Source organism: Rutidosis leptorrhynchoides, chromosome 5 (assembly GCF_046630445.1).
Source record: "Rutidosis leptorrhynchoides isolate AG116_Rl617_1_P2 chromosome 5, CSIRO_AGI_Rlap_v1, whole genome shotgun sequence".
In the NCBI taxonomy this organism is placed as follows: Eukaryota; Viridiplantae; Streptophyta; class Magnoliopsida; order Asterales; family Asteraceae; genus Rutidosis; species Rutidosis leptorrhynchoides.
This window is the reverse complement of record NC_092337.1, coordinates 55,262,371-55,282,311: the sequence shown is the minus strand read 5'-3', so window position 1 is coordinate 55,282,311 and position 19,941 is coordinate 55,262,371. Positions and strand designations below refer to the sequence as shown.

Here is a 19,941-nt window from a genome sequence, read left to right as displayed (position 1 = left end):
CCTTAATTAGTTGGAATATTTAACTTCGGGTATAAGGGTAATTTGACGAGGACACTCGCACTTTATATTTATGACTGATGGACTATTATGGACAAAAACCAGATAGGTATCAAATAAACTATGACAAAGGACAATTAACCCGAGTAACAATTAATTAAAATCAAAACGTTAAACATCATGATTACGGAAGTTTAAATAAGCATAATCCTTTTATTTCATATTCTATCGCAATTTTATTTATTGTAATTTTATTTATCGTCATTTATATATTTTACGCACTTTAATTATTGTCATTTATCTTTACGCGTAAAAATATAAAATCGACAAACTGGTCATTAAACGGTAAAAAACCCCCTTTTATAATAATATTACTACTTATATATATATATATATATATATATATATATATATATATATATATATATATATATATATATATAGTTGTTAAAAATATAGTACGTAATCACTAGCTCCCTGTGGAACGAACCGGACTTACTAAAAACTACACTACTCTACGATTAGGTACACTGCCTATAGTGTTGTAGCAAGGTTTAGGTATATCCCGTCCGTAAATTAATAAAACTTGTGTCATATTTTGTAGTATTTTGTATTAAAAATAATACTATTTCGTACCCTCACGCTACATCATCAATAATGTAGTTTCATTTACTTGTGTCTATTTCGTAAAACATTTATAAAACTGCATGCATTCTTATCCCAAAATATTAGATTTTAAAAGTGGGACTATAACTCACTGCAGCGATTTTATGATTTGGAATTGATAATAAGGTTTGAAGAATTGAATGGTTTATTGTCGAGATCATGATGTGATCGAATGGGTTCTTGTAGGGTTGATAAGTTGTGACCTGATATCACAAGGGTAATAGAAGACGCAGAAATAAATAAAAGTCTGATGGTGATATATTTATCATACGCGTATTATTTCTTTATATTTTATATTTAATATTTTATATTTAATATAAATAAGTAATAAATATCCTAATTATAATTATGTTGTTAGTATTAAAATTAAAAATAATAATGATATTAATAATAATAATAACATTTATGTTAAAAATAAACTAACAAGATTATATTTTTAATGATGAAAATAATTTTAGTAATCATAATAGATGATAATTTTTATAATAATACTTTTATATTATTAATATTAATAATAATATAACAATTCAAATTTTTATATCTACATATTATATTAAAGTAATAATATTCACAATACTGATATTAATATTAATTAGAATAATGAAAGTAATAATAATATTACTATAACAACTAAATTTTAACTTGTAATAAGATTTCATATTTTTAACCTTACATGTTATAAATTATTTCGTACTCATGTTATATAATATCATATTTGAATATGTAATATTTGTATAATTTATATATAATACAATGTACATATGTTATTAATTATATAGGAATCATTCATATACATATATATACATACATATATATATATATATATATATATATATATATATATATATATATATATATATATATATATATATATATATATATATATATATATATATATATATATATATTCATTCTAATAGCAACTTAGCTATTATATATATATTATTTTACATTTTTAACACTAATGTTTATATTAAATTTTATTATTTCCAATTATTATTATATATATACTTACATTTATTTTTACATATTTATATACACACAATGTTCGTGAATCGTCGGGCATGGTCAAAGGTCAAATGTATACATGAACACAATTCGAAGGTTTTGAGACTTTAACATTACAGACTTCGCTTATCGTGTCGAATTTACATAAAGATTAAGTTTAAATTTGGTCGGAAATTCCCGGGTCGTCACATAGCATACGCGATATAGCTGTAATTTTTCCCACATTTGTACCGGTTAAAATTTTTGCTTTGATAATTCTTTCCCCTAATTCTGTAACTTGTAACCGTGTACCGTTACACATACCTCCAGCTTGATCGACATTTCGAAGCAACATAACTGGCACACCAACTTTCAGCCTTAGATTGTGCTTTGGTAATCCACCAACTTCAATACTATTTAAAAAATCAATATTGTATAGTTCACTATTGAAGTCAGTGTCGCTTTGTGACGCACATATACTATCCGAGCTCAAATAGGACCTTTCTTCACCTTCCAAACAATGCATCATTCTATCATTAATGATGTCCACAACTTCATGAGTTGGAGCAAGAATAGCACGTTGTTGATAATATTGTGGATTGGAAAGATTAAGAAGATATTTTGGATAAACAGTTGAGATCATAGAACCAATTGGATCAACAGAATCAGTTATCAAAAGATCTTCTGGAACCTCAATATCAAAAACCCCGTCTTCAGATTCACCGACATTCCCATTGCCTATGTCTAGTATCCATTCAGCAAACTTTCTAGTATCGGCATCAGTTGAAGATGTTGCAATTCCACCCAATCTCATGTTAACTGTAAGTTTCAAAACAGTAACATGATTCCATAAATAGGAGGAATTGAGTGATGCAGCAACTATATCTTGTCTTGTACCCTTTTGAATGACAGGTAATATTTGTGACGATCCTTTCAAATCTCTTTGGACGAATACATCATTCATTGATTTCATAGTGAGGTTTTGACCTCTATATGATACCTTTTGTAAACATTGCATTCTTTTTAAAAGGTACACAATAACTGAATATCAATTTCTAAGTTTTTCAACGTTTAATGATTTCTACATATAGACAATCACCATAAATAATAGTTTACCATAATACATTCGTTGACAATGCAGTCAAAATAAGATACACGGTGATGATTTTGTGAATGCAAAGTTTTCTTGAATAAAGCATGTATGACTCCATGCACATAGCTTGTATCACATATAAGCAAATAGCGGAAGACTTCTAGAAACCTGAGAATAAACATGCTTAAAAGTGTCAACACAAAGGTTGGTGAGTTCATAGTTTTAATGTTGCGCATAATCTGTATATAAAGGTGAATCACAAGTTTTCAGTTGTTTCATCCAGAAACGTTTATCAAAATATTCTACGAAATTGAGCACCCTGGTAACTAAACTTAACGTATATATAATTTATACCCTTTGTATAATCATATTAATAATACATGAAAACCAACGTGTACGCTTCTCAAATAGCATACGTTCATTAAAAGGCTAGTGCTCTAGCTCGGACGGGGATATCAAGCCCTATGGATCCATATACAACTACTCGCGCCCACCAGTTCTTATAACTGGCAGTTACTAGTTATCAAAGCTAAGGGATTTTCAGTTCAAACTCGGTGTAGAATTTAGTATGTACCTGTATCAATTGCGTTTAAAATAAAGTGCATGTATTCTCAGCCTAAAAATATAGATTGCAAAAGCAATTAAAAAGGGAGCAAATGAAACTCACCTTAACAGCACATAAAGTAATTCACCAGAATGTGACCGAAACTCGGAATGTAAAATAACCGTAGATCTCAACCTAGAGAACATATATTGGTCAATACATGTCTAACAAATTAAGTCTGGTCATAGTGTATCACAATCCTAATGCTCGAGACCTACATACAAAAGTTAACAAAAGTCATCTCAAAAGTTAACCTTACCCAATATGATTTTTAAATCTATACATGTCTATTAACATAATATAAGTCTTGATAATTGAACGAATTTATAGTTTATCAAACTCAAAATATTATTTATTTCAGGAGCTATATTATATTTGAATTATCATGGCAATCGAACATATTTTATTATTTCACATAGTTTTTCAATACTTGTAAAATCAGATTGTAGTGTTTATAAAGATTTATAACATGATAAGACGGTCAACTTTGATAATTGCTCAACAAGACGAGACGTGCCTTATATAGAAATTCATTTACTCGATTAGTAATATTTAAAAATTCAATTTATCAATCTCATAGACAAGTTGTTTAAATATTAATTTACAGTTTCAAACACAATTTCATTAAACGTTAACCATAATTCAGTTGACCATATCTTTTAATCCGTTCATCGAAATCACGCAATTTCTAATTGAAAAGTTAATAATTTTTCGCTAGCTTTCCAACGACATGCATATCTTATACCTTATCTCAACCGCATATGTAACTAATTCAGGATTCAACATAACCTATCTAATGGCAATATCAAAAGTACAAGCATGCATAATCCTATATACTCGAGCACTAGTCAGAGATACAATATTAATATATAAAAATTAAATTATGAGTACTCACGTATCAATATTGAGATTCAATATTGCAGAAAAGGTACGTAGACGCAACGGAGATGATAAACACTAGTTTGACCTCATGAGCATGCTCCCGAACATTACCCATAACCTCCATAGCTATAACCCATAATTTCCTTAGCCCTATCCCGCTCGCAAAACCTATTTTTAAAATAACTCGTGCGTACCCTCGTCGTAGTATTTTATGTATACTACTAATAATAAGACTAATCCTACTCATAATAATATTAAGATTAATATTAATCTTTTAATAATAATAATAATAATAATAATAATAATAATAATAATAATAATAACAATAATAATAATTATATATATTTATATTAAGAGTTCGAGAGATAGATAGAAAGAAAAGTGAATTAAACGAACCAAAACTCGAATGCTTTATAGAAGATTTCGGCACCTAACACCCCATGCGATCACATGGGGTTTGTGATGTTAATCCATGCGATCGCATGGTTCCACTTTACAGCATACATTGCATTTTCATTTGGCTACCGACACTCATGATCTTAATATATATATTATTTAATATATAATATATTTAATCTTTAGAATTAATTAAATATAATATTATATTTACGTGCGTAGTAAAAATGTAATTTTTGTTCAAGTGACTTGTACGTTGTCACTCGACTCATGTACCACTTTCGGTTTTTCGAACGCACTTTCGTACATTTAGAAAACTAGCCTTTTACGTTACGCGACGTGTACCCTTATTAATAATTTGACTTACTCATCAATAAATTATCTTATAAAAAATGTAACTTATAAAATTAAGCGTTGTGGTCATTTGCTTCTATAAATCAGTGGCTCGTTCAAAATATATTATTTTAAATCAGGACGTTTTATGACTAAGTTAAAAAATATATATATTTTTATTTAGAATTGTAAATTTGTACGTAATATATATCTTTGAAATATTTATCTAATGATATAAAGATAAAGTTTAAATTTGTTCGAAAATTTCCGGGTCGTCACAATATTTGTCGAAAATCACCACCAAACACAACAATTTTACCCCCAAATAGAGTATCCATGCTCTGAGGATTAATTCGACGGCATATATCACGCATAGATCGATCCAATGCTTCAACACACATTCTGTTCACCATGGGGGCCTCATCCCAAATAATAATTTTTGCCCTCCTAATGAGCTCTGCCAAATTACTGTCCAGAGTAATCGTACAAAAGGACTCATCTGTCAGTTGTAGTGGTATTCTAAAACGTGAATGAGCGGTCCGACCTCCAGATAACAATAAAGCTGCAATGCCACTTGTCGCAACATTTAAAATAATTTCTCCTTGACTTTTTAATGCAGCCGTTAGTGTTTTCCATAGAAATGTTTTCCCGGTACCACCATACCCATACAGAAAGAACACAGCTCCCATACCTTCTTCAACAGATTTGATTATCTTATGATATGCATCCTTTTGTTCGGTTGTTAACTTGGTAATGAAATGCGAATGTTCAACTTCAAGTGTACTTTTGTCGTATGAGAGCTCATCTATAATAAGATGGTTTTCAGAAATATTCCTTGTATTATATGATGGGACAGGCATGGAACTAAAACTTCTCAATGAACTACCATTACCCTGAAGTAATCTTTCGATCTCTTGTAAAGTCAAATCTTTCAAAAGTTCGATCCCAATCTGTGTTCCTGCAATCAATTACATTTGTTTAATTAGTATATTAAAGATGTCAAATATTAAATGATATAATTTAAATATGATTACCTGGTCTGTTTGGATGAACGACATCTACCGACAAAAATTCAAATTTTTGGTCAAATACATCTTTCGGACGACTCATAGTGTTATTTAACAGTAGTTGTGCGAATAAATTTCTAACGAAATGTCCACCCTCGCCAAAAAAAGCCTCTTTAATAGCTTCTATATACTCCTTATCATCATCCAATAAACCTAAATGGTAGCAAGCATCTTTGAAGTTATCAAATAGGATACCATCTACCGTCCGGATATCTTGATACGAAGTTGGACCTTTAACTTTGTTTAGTAGAATTCTAAGATAAAAAAGATCACCAGAAGCTGGTGCGACATGATGAATCCGTCCAATTACACCGGTTTTATTTTTGCGCAACCTCCAAACCCTGTTGCTTTTGTCCCAAATGAACTTTGTTGGAAAATCAACATAAGTCAACGAACGTGCTTCTTGGTTGACAACATTACACTTCATCCATTCAAGAAATATTGATGTATTTATAGATGGTTTTTCTACTTCATCTTCATCAAAAATTATTTGTTGTTCTCCCTCCAAATGGAACGGTAGTCTTATAATTGACGGGCTATGATGATGTATATCGAATGATAAAATTCTCCACATCGCTTCACAAGATGAAACATATTGACAATCATAGTATTCTTTTATTTCATCAGTTTCTTGATCACATAGTTGTGCTGTAATCTTATCATTGCCTTTGTTGATATATTTGAACAAATATCAAATTGAACCTACTTGGTTACACCACTCTACATTGAGATGTGCTTGGTACATTTTTAGCAGTTGAGGGTTATAAGCCACGACATAGGTGTTATCCAAATCGTGACCTTGTTTTCTGATCGTTCTTCCGTCATTCCTTCTTCTGTAGATGGGATAACCATCTTGATCAGTTTTTGTGACATCTGAGAAAGGTTTTGGAAACCTTTTTGTACATATTTTGGTTTGTGAATCAGTGCAGGTGCAAGATGGATTCTTTTCCCCATATGGCCCGTGCATCATTAAATCTGACACGAGTTGATAAAGTTCGGTTTCGTTGATTTCATCCGGTATTTCAGCACATATATACTTATCTACATCTTCTGGTTGAGGTATTTTACTAAATTGATCAAGGAATAAGCATATATGGAAATGAGGCAAACCACGCTTTTGAAATTCCACTGTATAGACTTCTATAAAATAAACAAAATAATGATTAATAAGTCAGTGTTGTATTATAGGATGATGTAAAATGTGTTGTATGTTATTAGTTAGAGAAGTAGTATGAAGCATTAAATATTAATAAATGAATCTAACACATAATAAAATTTGAGAAGTAGTATAAAGTTAATAGTCAAACCTGCTTTCAAAGTACCAAAAATCCTTTTTTTCCTTATATGTTTCATTAGATGGTCGAGCTTCATTTTAAACATCCTTGCACACAACGATGGTTTGTCTTCTGGTTTAAAACCTGTCCCGTCCAATTCTCTTGTGATTTTGGGCCACTTTGGATTACATGTAAAAGTTAAAAATAAGTCGGGATAGCCGAATACACGACAAAGTGCCATAGCATCACGATAATTCTCAATTATATATCTAGCACTACCCGTGAAAGAGGATGGAAGTTTGATCATATTTCCCATCATACTGTTCACCGCATCACCCGATAATGTTGCATTCATTATGTTAGTGAAGGTATATATATATATATATATATATATATATATATATATTAAAAAATTTTTGATTCTTCCTTATGTATGATATTCTTTCTGCCCCAATCATAGTGTAAGCATCTACTACGAATTGTTGATACAACTTACGACCCAAGTGCACAAGTGTTGGTACAGCACGTTCTTGAAGTTTAAATGCAAAAAATTCACGCATAGTAACCCTTTTTTTCTTCCGTGTGGTATGCTCACACTCATCGACATCACGATGAAGTATGTCTGTACGGTACCCATCTTCTGCATAAATAAAAAGAAGTGGATATTGTAGAGCTAAATATTCGGTGTGAAGTTCCGAGATTCTTTTTAAGCCGTTAACGTGACTGTCAATTATTATCTCCCTTTCGTCAAAGGAAGATACATTGATATCACCAACAATAAGTGCCGCAACTTCATCAACCGTCGGCAAATTGTAATTACGGCCATCTTTGGTTCGTTTACCAATTAATTTTATTTTTCAACTGCATATCAGGATCATCTTTAAACCGTTCACGGGCCATCCGCCAAGTCTTGACAAGAGGATTATGTTCATCAAGAACTTGCATTATTTGAACAATGAGATCCTCGTCTAGTGAGTTGCGTGAAGAAGTTGCATTTGTATTTTTTTCCCCGCTGTTAATAAGTCAAGCATTAACAAATTGACCTTTTTAGATTATGAATATGATTTTGGTATTCCTATTATTTGATGTTACAATATATGAATAAGACTAATCATACCTGATTGCTTCTCTCCTGTTACTTGCTTCATTTTCAGTATCATATATGTATAACTGTCCGAAACGTGGTTTGAGACCAACAGTTGGTAATAATCCTCCATACTAGTGAAAATTCTGTCCACTAATTCGAAATGTATAAGGTCCACGATTATTGTTGAACCGATTGTCCACCTTTCCACCCATGGAAGTAAATGCAAAAATCATGTTGTACTGTCTAACATTCTCAAGGAAATGTTTACTTTTTGGATGGTTGTTGGTATATAGATCCCAAATTAATTTAGGAGGCGACTTAGTGAATTCTGGCAGAGCTATTTTACCTTTAAGACAACAAAGTGAGAATGCACCGGTTACACCTTTAGTCTGTTTCCCACGTTTAGTCTCTTAAAGCCATAATTTACCACAGCAAGCAGAACATATATACGTAAAATCTTCGTGATCAACATACTCTGTTAAAGATAACAGTTAATTAGTTTATCTTTTCAAAAAGATAATAAGGGAACAGTGAATCAATCTAAAAATAACAAATGAGAACCTTTAGAAATTCCCTTGAACGATGATTTCTGTTTACCGTGGCAGACCTCCTGTTCGATGTCGAAGGCAATGGGTTTAATATTACACCTCCATTGGTTGTTGATATATTTTTGCTTTGACCGTGAATCTAAAGATAGATAATCAACACTAATTATGAGAATTTTTCTAATTTTAGAAAAATCAAATATAACATTGCGTGAATATAATTACCTTTGCATAGACTGTTCGATGTAGATTCACGTTGTTCACTATTAGTAAGTGATTGACTAAAAAATCTATGACTTGGTGTTTTTGGTGCAGGAGTTGCAATAGTATGTGAACATTCACCCTGTTTATATGTCGAATCTTGAAACATGTTTTCTTTTCTGACAGTTGATGTAAATAGTGTTGTAGATGAATTAACAAACGTTGTTCCACTTGTGTTGGTTAAATCTGAATCAACAAGTACATACAGTTTACTATTTTTTTCCCAGAAAAGTAATATAGATTTATAAACAAACAAAACACACAAATGACTTTAGTATTAATAGCAAATAAACCTGTTAGTATTGAACGCGATGGGGGTGCATTCTTGGCCAATTGTTGTTGTTGTCTATTTTTTGTGTCTCATTATAATGTTACTAACAATTGTCTTTGCAGTGGAGGAGATTGCTAAGAACCATAAAAGTGTAATAATATTCACAATTTGCTTCATAAGGAACATGGTAAAAAATAGAAATTGTTAATGTAACTTCATAAGTAAGGTAAGGATTACCTGAATTTGATCCATTAACGTCTGTTTCTTTATTAGATAATGGCTTTTTTCTCTTAATTGAATGTTCTTCGTTAGCTGTTGATTCTTTTGGTTTTGATCCATTGAGACGTGAAGATCTTCTACAAACCCTATCCATTTCCCTCCACTTGTATCAAAGAACGAACTGTTATTTTAATGATTGTTGAAGATGTTGTTGATGTGTAGATTTGATAATTTGAAATTTAGAAGTTCAAATTTTGAATAAGTGGTTAGTTACTAAATCCAACAGGTAAAAGCAATAATATTTTTTAAATGGTTATATTGGTAACATGAACTAAAACCTATTAGTAGGTAAAAGGACTAATAAGGTAATCATCATTTTATTCAAAAAATTGTCAACTCCAATATCACTTATTTTAGCTAATAGATTATATAAATGTTGGGCCGTTCTTGTTACCAATGTTGGTTTAAGGTGTTTCAATGCTTGGTTAATCCTTGGTCAATGCTTGGTTAATGATACCATTTGTACTCGATTATAATTTATGTATGAAGGTAATGGAGTTTGAAAGATGTTTTCAGTGGTTTATAAATAAAAGTTATGGTCCCTTAACTCAGTATCAATGGTTGCTTATTGCTAATGGTCCAATTTGTCCAACAGATTTAATGGTGTATCCTATTGTATACAAGCATAGAGGCACAATATTCGCATGAAAATAGCATCAGGAGCACTGAGATCAATGGTTTTGTGAAACTGTTCGTCCAGCATTCTCCGCTATGCAGGCTGCTTCCGTCATGCATAAGCTCTGAAGGCCGCCTAGCGCTTAAGCTCTGATCAGAGAACGTCACATCCAGCGCATATTTTGTATCACGAATAACAGAACGTATCATTAGCTGACACGTGTCCCCGAACAATCCGGTGGATCTGACACTATAAATCGACCCCTTGGGTCGTCATTTTACACATTCAGACATTCTGACAACTTGTGAGTAGAGACTTCACCTTTCTCTCTCACATAGTACTTTCTCTCACTAGAAGTCATCCGGCTAACAGCTAAACGCTAAATGGACAACATATTGATTAAGCCACCCCACAGATTTCCAGATCTGTGTACCGGGTCTGCAGGGATTACTTCCCAAGGGTAAAAATCAATCGGCAACACTCCCCCATCTTTAGCTAGATCACTTCTAGTGTTGTGCTAACACACTAAGCCTTATCTCATAAGGAAATAGGTGTTAACAATGGCGCTATCCACTAATGCAAAGAACACGCGAAATGGAAAAGGAACAAAAACAACTGAAGCTCCATTCGTAAATGTACTTGAGGCAGTCAACAATCCATTAACTGAAGACATGATAACTGTAGAAGAAGTACCTGTTCAGCCACCGGATGGTACGATTGAAGAAACAGTTGCTGAAACTGTAGAAAGGCTTAAGCGTTTGGCAACTAATTCAGAGAAAAGGCCAGTAATCGAAGAAGCCACAACCAAAAGTGCAGAAAGGCTTCCAAATCTTGTTATTAATCCAGAGAGGCGACCATTGATGCAACCACGGCGATGCCCATCATTTATACCTTTTCGACGGATGGCGGATGGCAAAGATAAGCAAATCATGAAAAAGCAATCTATATCAAAGTATAGGTTATCCAGACTACTTGACAAGCTGGGCAGTCTTATTGATGACTTTGAGGATGATAATGACTTGAGCTATATTAGTAATGATTCTGACGATGAAATTGACAAAGATGAGTTCATGTCTGAGACGCAGGCAGTATTGCTTTTAAATGACATCCTTAAGCAGACGGCTCCGGCAAAGTATAAGCAACGCTTAGCGCAGCCCGCTGTCCGTGCTGTGGATGTGGATAATTTTTTCGCTTTAATCACTGGAGAACAAGCTACAAAACCACCAGCTATGACAGAATCCACTCAATATTTTATTGATCGAATTGCTAACAATCCGTTACCTAGAAATCTTGGCATACCGGCAATTAGAGTTTATGACGGTACAACGGATCCTAAAGATTTTCTTACTATGTTTGAGGGTGCGATGAGGTTACAGCATTGGGATAATGAGGTAGCTTGTCATATGTTTCCAATGGTGTTGCAGAAAATGGCAAGGGAATGGTTCACAAGCTTACCGTCAAGAAGTATTACAAGTTATTTAGATCTTCGTGCGAAGTTTGTTATGCAATATCAAAATCTTCGTAGTTGCACTTTGACACATCTTGATGCACATGAGATAACGATGCATCATAATGAGTCCTTGAGTAATTTCATGAAGCGATACATGCTTGAAGCACAAAAGATACCTGATTGTCCAGAGTCGCAGCTAGTGTCCGGTTTCATTTTCTGTTTGGATCAGAGAAGGTTTAGTGCACTTGTTCATACATTAAGATATGACTTGCCAAAAACTCTGCATCAGGCGTTGGAAGTTGCACAAAAACATGTTCGAGCTGGTGAGCGAGGAATAAGCAAGTTTGATGGAAGCAGCAGTAGCAAACCGCACAACGGAGGGCGGTACTTTGACAGAAATCAGAGGAGGAATGACAATTCCAATGGTGGATGGAGAGGCAACAATCATCCCAATGATTTTCATCATAACAGAAGGCCAATAGAAAGACATCCGTTGATAATGGCGCTGACTAAAACTCCAAAAGAGATTCTTTTCACTGAGCTAATCCGGACTACTTTCAATCCTCCATCACCCATGGAGGAAAGAGAGGGTCCAAAAAGTGAACTATGGTGTGACTTTCATGAGGCATGGGGTCATGATACAGATAATTGTAAATCTCTGATGAGAGAAATCATTGCAAAGATCAAAGCAGGAGAGTTAAACCACTTGTTGCCAGGAAAACAATATATGAGAAATGATCCTCGCAGGAAATTTAGATGGCAGAAGAATGATGGTGGAAGAGGTCGTCGAGGTGAGAACAGAAGAAGGGAAGAACATGGCGGAAGAGATAACAGAAACCAGTACGGAGACCGGATCACGGAGCGTGAGCCAACTCCAGATGTTGTAATCAAAATGGTGTGGTTGAAAGGTAGTCACTATGAGGGCGGTGAGCAGCCGGATAACAATGTTGATAGCTGGAGATATGCTCCAATCATTTTTCAACCAATTCAAAATTGGGCCTTGTCCGTTCAGCCAGTGGTTATTTCAGCAGAAATTGCAAACAAGTTCATCAGCCATATCTATACGGATACCGGTAGTGAAGCTGATATCATTTATTGGCATTGTTTTAAGAATTTTTCAAAGCATGTGCAGGATAGAGCTAGGCAGACGAGTTTGAAGGTTTCAAGATTGACGGGAGCACCGGTGAACGCTATGGGGCGAATTCGTTTGGAGGTTGTTATGGGAACATTCCCATTACTAAGAACTGAAACAATCGATTTCACTATTTTGGATGGCAATTCTCGATTCAATGTCCTTTTTGGAAGGACAGCGTTAGCTAAATTTGGAGCAATTACATCAACTGCTCATGCAGAAATTAGATTCCCAACTCCTAACGGAGTAACTGCCATACATTCACAGTATGTGGCACCAACTAGGAAACGTTCCACATTTGCAAATTTGCCAGATGGCAGAGCAAATCAGAGAAGGCGCAATCGGTTGTTCAGAGAGGATGAAGTTCAGGAATTTTTCATACCATGATCAAACTTTCAAGCCGGACAACGCTGGGCGCTTGGCGTGTGAAGACCAGTTTGTTAGCATTTTCTGAAGAGCAAAGTTTATCAATTTAATGTAAACCATTGTGGTTATTTTACAGTGCCTATATTAACAATTGCATACATTTAACATTCATGATGTACTAATTAGGCTTGATCCACCTAAATTCGTCACAAATTGTTTATGTATTGCACAGTATTGATCAATAAAATTTTATATTTTTCTTATGCAAAGTGCTGCCTGTGACAAATGTAAAACGTTGCATTAATATCCTGCCCACAGAAGGAGAGTATTTTTATACCTTCGATGGCGGAAGCTTTTGTGCCGGCCAGCAAAAGGCACAAGGGATCGGCTAGAAAACATTAAAGTTTTACTAGAACGCACCGAGACAAAATACAAAAACCAGATACTTGTCATGACAAACATCATAAAAAACTTACTTCACAAAACGAAAGAATTTTCTATATTTTATGAATGCAAAAGTATTTCACAATTCTTCCTCATATGCTTTATGACGGAAGGCGTATGAGGGACAGGTTACTAATTCATAACCATTCTTCAAAAACACTTCATATTCCTAATTAACTTAATGACGGAAAGCATATAGTGGCCTTCAAAGGTCCTATTAACCATTTGAAAGTATAATATTTACAAAGTGCAATTTCAAAATTTCATATGTTATTAATTCAGTAGAAATTAATAATGCAAGGCATTTACATACGAATTACTTCAAGCACTTTTCAATGTGATTTAATAAAATAATTTGTGTGCAATTGTAAATAGAAGATTTCTTGTATGCTTAAATGCGTAACAGATTTGTTTTACACAAGAAACGTCAAAAATTTTGGTGCAAGCATACAAACAAGCATAATCATTCAAATAGCATATGTTTATGGCATCAAAAGCATCAAAGTTTATTACAAGTATTGTTCGTCAATAGTTACAAAATTTATGCAAACTCTACACCAAGCACATCCTGAGCAGATGATTCTTCTCTGCTGCACACCTCATTATAAAAGTTAATCTTAAGGCTTGTCAGTTTGTCTCTTGCCTCATTAACCCTCTCCAAAGTTCCAGAGTGCATCAAGTTAGCAATAGCAGGAGGGAGAGGCTGGTTTGGGGCAAGACGCTTGGTAATTTTATCAGTAACATCCGAAATGGAATGAGCAATCGTGGCATCAACATAATCATTATAAGGATTCCCAACAAGTTGAGATCCAAGAACATTAGCTATTATGCCCGGTATCCCTTTCTTCAGTTGAGCAAAATTACTTTCCCCTGCCTCTGCCCTCTGGAGTAGTTCAGCAGCCTTCTCCTTCTCAGTGTTCAGCTCTAATTTACAGGCATTCAGTTGACTCTCCAACTCACTAGCCTTCAGCTTCTCTTCCTCAGCCTTCTTCTTCTCAGCTTCAACCATTCTCTCCTTCTCCTCTCGTAAAACCACAGCAACATCTCGAGCACCCTTTAGCTCAGCCTCTTTAGCTTTCAAAGCATCTTGAGCACTTTTTAGCTCAGTTTCTTTAGCCTTTAGCGTATTCTGAACATCAGATAATGCACGTTCAGCATCCATAGCTCTTTTGCGAGCATTTGTTCCTTCAGCCCTTTCAGAACGGGCTATCTCCAGAATAGACTCTTGATGTGTCTGCAGTTGCAGAGTGGCTTTCAAATGGCTCATCAGTAACACAGCAGCCGCATTAGTTGATTGCCTAAGTTGTTGAGAGCGGAGAGCAGCGAAGTAGGGGTTTAGCTCAGGAGGAGCACAACCCTACAATAGAAGAATGTTATGGTTAATATCAATAATTCATGTGCAAGCACGTGCATACAAATTGTTTTTTCATTTATACTTGAGGAAGTGTAGTGAAATATGCACATTTAGTAGCAGGGTTATCAATAAACGCCTGCAGGGCGGTCAGATGAGCAGAAATTGATGGCTCTTGAACGTTTGATGATGTGACCGGAGGGATGGTGGTGCTGGGGTGGAGAATGATAGGAGGCGTCGTCCTCCGACCTCTACTCATGAAATTCAGTTTCATCAAATAGAGTAAAGTTCTGCTCAGGAGTTTTCAGAACTTTATCTCCTTGGCTTTCAAGGTTCTCCTCCGGCCTCCGCTCACCACCTTCAGCAGCTTTTTCTTGGTTATCATCAGAATCTGCTAAAATTACTAACATAAATAAGTTAGCAAATATAATAGTTATAATCATAGATATATAGAGTATCAAGAAAGGGCAGAATAGGCATACTTCTTCTACTTTTCAGCTTTGGGCTTCCCTCAGTACTTTTTGCCCTCTTGGTGCCTATGCTCTTCTTACGTGTCTTTTTGACCGAAGGAGGAGTGGGGAGCATTTCACCAGTAATATCTACTGAGCCTGTTGTTTGCTGCTCAGTAGTGGTGTCCTCCACTGTCCGCTCAGAATCTGTCCGTTCAGATTCGGACTCAATATTAGAACTGCCACCACTACTTTCTTCCCCCTTTTAAGCAGCAGCAGCAGCCTCAGCTGCAACCCTCTCTGCCTCTAGCTCGGCAGGTGTTTTATCACGGGTAGTGATAACCACATCATCCTCAAGGTCGAGGGATAACAGAGCTGACCGAACAAGCATTTCGGTGTTTGCTGCAAAAAATTAAACAAAAGCAAAAATAGCAATATAAGCAACAATAACATAAGGTAGACAGACATTTATGTATATTAGGATGATCATATCACATCCTACCATTGTTTTTTTGACGGAGTACTGGCACAGAAGTAGTTGGCCATTCCTGGCTTACTCTGCACAACACAAGAATCCCCTCATATTTTTCATATGATCTGGGTGGAAGGTAGAGATCTTTCAGACGATCCACTATTCGTCTCTCTGTATTGGTTATCTTCACACCCTTTCCCACACCAGGATCTAATGGCTTCCATTTCCGGACAACGGAATACTCTTCCGGAATTACAATCTCGTCAACAAAGAAAAAAGGACTCTTCCAGTCCTTCAAGTTTGACACTTTATTGGTGCCAACAAAATGTGCATTTCGTTTATTTAAGCCAACACTGGCTAATCGTGCGAATTCTAAACAGAGAGATAAAAACTTTAATGAGAGGCTTAATATTGACAGCGTTGCAGTACATTTCAAACAGAATAATTTTTTGGAGGCCATGCGGATGCATTTGGCTAAGGCAGGCCTTATAATATCTAAGGATGCGGAGGAGAAAATTAGTAAGTGGAACACGGAGATTGCCGTGAGTAATTTGTAAAGCATATAAAGAAATTTTTCCAGCAGGAGGATCGTTTACAGTTTGCCTGTTTGTAGGAAGAATAGGGTTGAACTGATTAAGATGGCGAAAAGCAATCTTCAAGACATCCAGATGGCTCGCCGTTAATGATGATGCCATTGTGCTAACCTCCGGCAGATCAGTGGTTTCTGGAGAATAAACCTCAACGTGTTCTTGGCCAGTACTCGGTGCAGAAGCCATGGTAATAAAGTAAATAGATAATAACAAGAATGAAATAGCAGTAAGATGAAGTATAACTGACCTTGGAAGACGATAAACCTTAAAGAGTTAAAAGAAGAAGAATATGATGAAGATTTGGGGAAGAAATATGCTTTTTAGATCTCGGCAAGGTAAAAAAGTGAAGGAAAAAGGGTTATGACTGTTTATATAGGAGTTCATCGATGCAATTTTTATGGACACGATTGTGACACGTGTACGGGCACGTTTAAACGTGGGGTACGAAATAACACTTTTTACAGCTGGAGGCGTGTGGAGATTCTCAACCATTTATAATTAATCATCACAATGTCAGTAAAAATCCATCTATCATTAATGCTTGAAACGTTTTCCCAATGTAAATGGGAAGTGTGAAGATTTGTTTGGGATACGTTATCAAAAGTTTAATAACTTAATCATTTTTCAAATGCTTAAGTCATTAAACTAGGGGTACTTAATGGTGTATCCTATTGTATACACGCATAAAGGCACAATATTCGCATGAAAATAGCATCAGGAGCACTGAGAACATTGGTTTTGTGAAACTGTCTGTCCAGCGTTCTCCGCTGTGCAGGCTGCTTCCGTCATGCATAAGCCCTGAAGGCCGCCTAGCGCTTAAGCCCTGACCGGAGAACGTCACATCCAGCGCATATTTCGGATGATGAATAACAGAACGTATCATTAGCTGACATGTGTCCCCGAACAATCCGGTGGATCTGACACTATAAATAGACCCCTTGGGTCGTCATTTTACACATTCAGACATTCTGACAACTTGTGAGCAGAGACTTCACCTTTCTCTCTCACATAGTACTTTCTCTCACTATAAGTCATCCGGCTAACAGCTAAACGCTAAATGGACAACAGATTGATTAAGCCACCCCACAGATTTCCAGATCTGTGTGCCGGGTCTGCAGGGATTACTTCCCAAGGGTAAAAATCAATCGGCAACACTCCCCCATCTTTAGCTAGATCACTTCTAGTGTTGTGCTAACACACTAAGCCTTACCTCATAAGGAAATAGGTGTTAACAAGATTCGAATACGTCTTTGTGTCAACTTGCTAGTTTCAGTAAATCTGAGTTTTGGACATTGTCATTTGTCATATTGTGTTTGTCAAATGTAACTGTCAAAGGTAATTGTAACAATGGAGATTCATTTGTGTATGTCAAATGTAACCAATTCGGTAGTTGTATATGCCAAAGTGACAACTATATGAATGTAATTCAAATTGGTGGCTAACTTTAAAAAAAGTAAAAGGCAGAAACATACATAATGTGATATAGCAGAAATTGTGACTAAGTGTTAAGAAGATGAACAATGGAGGGTTTCATTAAACTGTCCAAAAATTTTTATACAAAATATGAACACCTTCCATGTCAAAAAGTAGCCATTCACATACACTATATAAAATTAAACCTGTTTACGAAAACCCCCAACTCATAAGACCAATAACATGACATGTACTCCGGTGGGTGCAATTGTTCTTCCCAGCCATGTGCATCTGCAAAATAACCTTGGTGGTCTAAATGAGGGCACCTACTGTTAACGTCCTCAAATGGTTGGCGGTTAAACAACCATAAATGGCGGAGCAGTTGAAAAACCCGGACACGAACTGGCAACACCATATCAGGCAACAATGGAAAGGTTTGATTTAGTAATTGTAAACCATCATCCATTGCCTTGATTTGCTTCTTAGCAAACATCAACAAACCATAAACATATACAGCTTCTAATAATTTCAAATCAGAAGCTTGTTTTAATAAATTAATTCCTAAGTCGGTAGAGGGATAATTAAAATGAGAAGTTAACCCCAATCGAAAAATCATAGTAGGGTTTCCACAATCAAAAAAAAAATATCAAACAATTGTTTTAATTTAGGGTTTCCAAAATGTACCAAAGTGAATGTATCTAAGCGAAGTCGTTTAAAAACCAAAGGATCGAAGGAGACATTGAAAAAAGCTTTGCAAACAGTTTTCGTTAGATACATCTGTTGACATGAATCTCGCCCAACCCGAGATAATATCTCGGCCAACATGTCTTGGGAAAGAGCTTCAACAATGATATTTTGTGTTCCCTCCATTTATTTCATATTTTTTAAACACAGAAATATGGAGAATTTAGTAAAATGCTTTTTGTGTTCTTTTGGTACTTGAAAAGGGTACTGTGAAGAAGAAGGTGGAGTATCAGGAAGGAAGTACAGGGAACAATCTCAAGAAGATCTGACAACTTTATCTATAAAGTTGAAATGGGGAGAGAAAAAAAACGACGTGATAGGATACAAAGTGTCATGGGAATTTAATGCAAAATCGGCGGAGCACGTGTAGGGTGACTTGTCGATTTTTTTTATAGAAGTTAAAAGAGTTGTTGTATTCAATGTTACCCCTTTTACCCAATGGACAAAAGGTTTTAGTACATTGTTTTATCTACATTGAACTAAATAGGTTTCATTTGTACATTTTTAAAATCTTTTGTTATGTAAATATTCGTATATTTACTTTGTTAAAACTAACCAATGGTTTTGAAGACATAATTGTTGTATTTGAAGTGTGTAAATGGCATATATTAACAACTATTTATGAAAAAATGAATAACAACTTATTATGGTTACACAACATTATATGCACCACTAAGTATACTTAATTAATTTAATACATCTTCAGATTAAATGATTAAATGTTTCACAAATAATAAGTAACAGTTAAAAATGATTAAATGAGTGGTTAAAAAAATTAAACACGCCATGTCATATAATACAAAATACTAATATGTATTTATCTTTAGTGAAGTTTACAACATATTATGATCATTGAAATAAAACAGGTTTAAGTTTATATTCCACAAGAATGGAATATAAGTTGGGAAAAAAAAGGCTATCACATTGTTTTTTAATAATTTTAACAAAAAGATGAATGTTAGCTAACATGTATTTGGAAGTTTCAAAGTTTGGTTTAGTTAAAATAACACAAAACAATAGTATCCAACAATGTACAAAACATTGTTTTGAATACTTTTGGGGCCTTAAAGTGTTTACACATACAGTCAACAACATTTCAATTGTGACCAAGAATTAAATATGTCTATGCATTACATGCCGTTGATGATCGGTGACAGAAATTCAAAATTCAC

The 19,941-nt window shown here is 34.7% G+C and overlaps 2 protein-coding genes across 2 annotated transcripts; both read right to left on the bottom strand.

Moving 5' to 3' along the window:
- Positions 1–765: 765 nt before the first annotated feature.
- Positions 766–2,614, bottom strand: LOC139848635 (uncharacterized). Its single transcript, XM_071838354.1, has 2 exons — positions 1,975–2,614; positions 766–866 (listed from the first exon to the last, which is right to left on the bottom strand). Exons 1-2 carry the CDS (start codon positions 2,612–2,614, stop codon positions 766–768), a joined length of 741 nt encoding a protein of 246 aa, XP_071694455.1.
- A 2,619-nt stretch (positions 2,615–5,233) lies between these two features.
- Positions 5,234–6,599, bottom strand: LOC139848634 (uncharacterized). Its single transcript, XM_071838353.1, has 2 exons — positions 5,993–6,599; positions 5,234–5,916 (listed from the first exon to the last, which is right to left on the bottom strand). The coding sequence occupies exons 1-2, from the start codon at positions 6,597–6,599 to the stop codon at positions 5,234–5,236; spliced, it is 1,290 nt and encodes a 429-aa protein (XP_071694454.1).
- Positions 6,600–19,941: the final 13,342 nt, after the last annotated feature.

What these genes read in the sequence shown, in the direction of transcription:
- LOC139848634 (XM_071838353.1), bottom strand. Translation starts at nt 6,599, where the DNA reads ATGTGGAGAATTTTATCATTCGATATACATCATCATAGCCCGTCAATT. An exon ending in CGTTCATCCAAACAGACCAG is followed by an intron (nt 5,917 to 5,992) that starts GTAATCATATTT and finishes AATTGATTGCAG; the next exon opens with GAACACAGATTGGGATCGAA.
- LOC139848635 (XM_071838354.1), bottom strand. Translation starts at nt 2,614, where the DNA reads ATGAATGATGTATTCGTCCAAAGAGATTTGAAAGGATCGTCACAAATA. An exon ending in AAATGTCGATCAAGCTGGAG is followed by an intron (nt 867 to 1,974) that starts GTATGTGTAACG and finishes TTGTGATATCAG; the next exon opens with GTCACAACTTATCAACCCTA.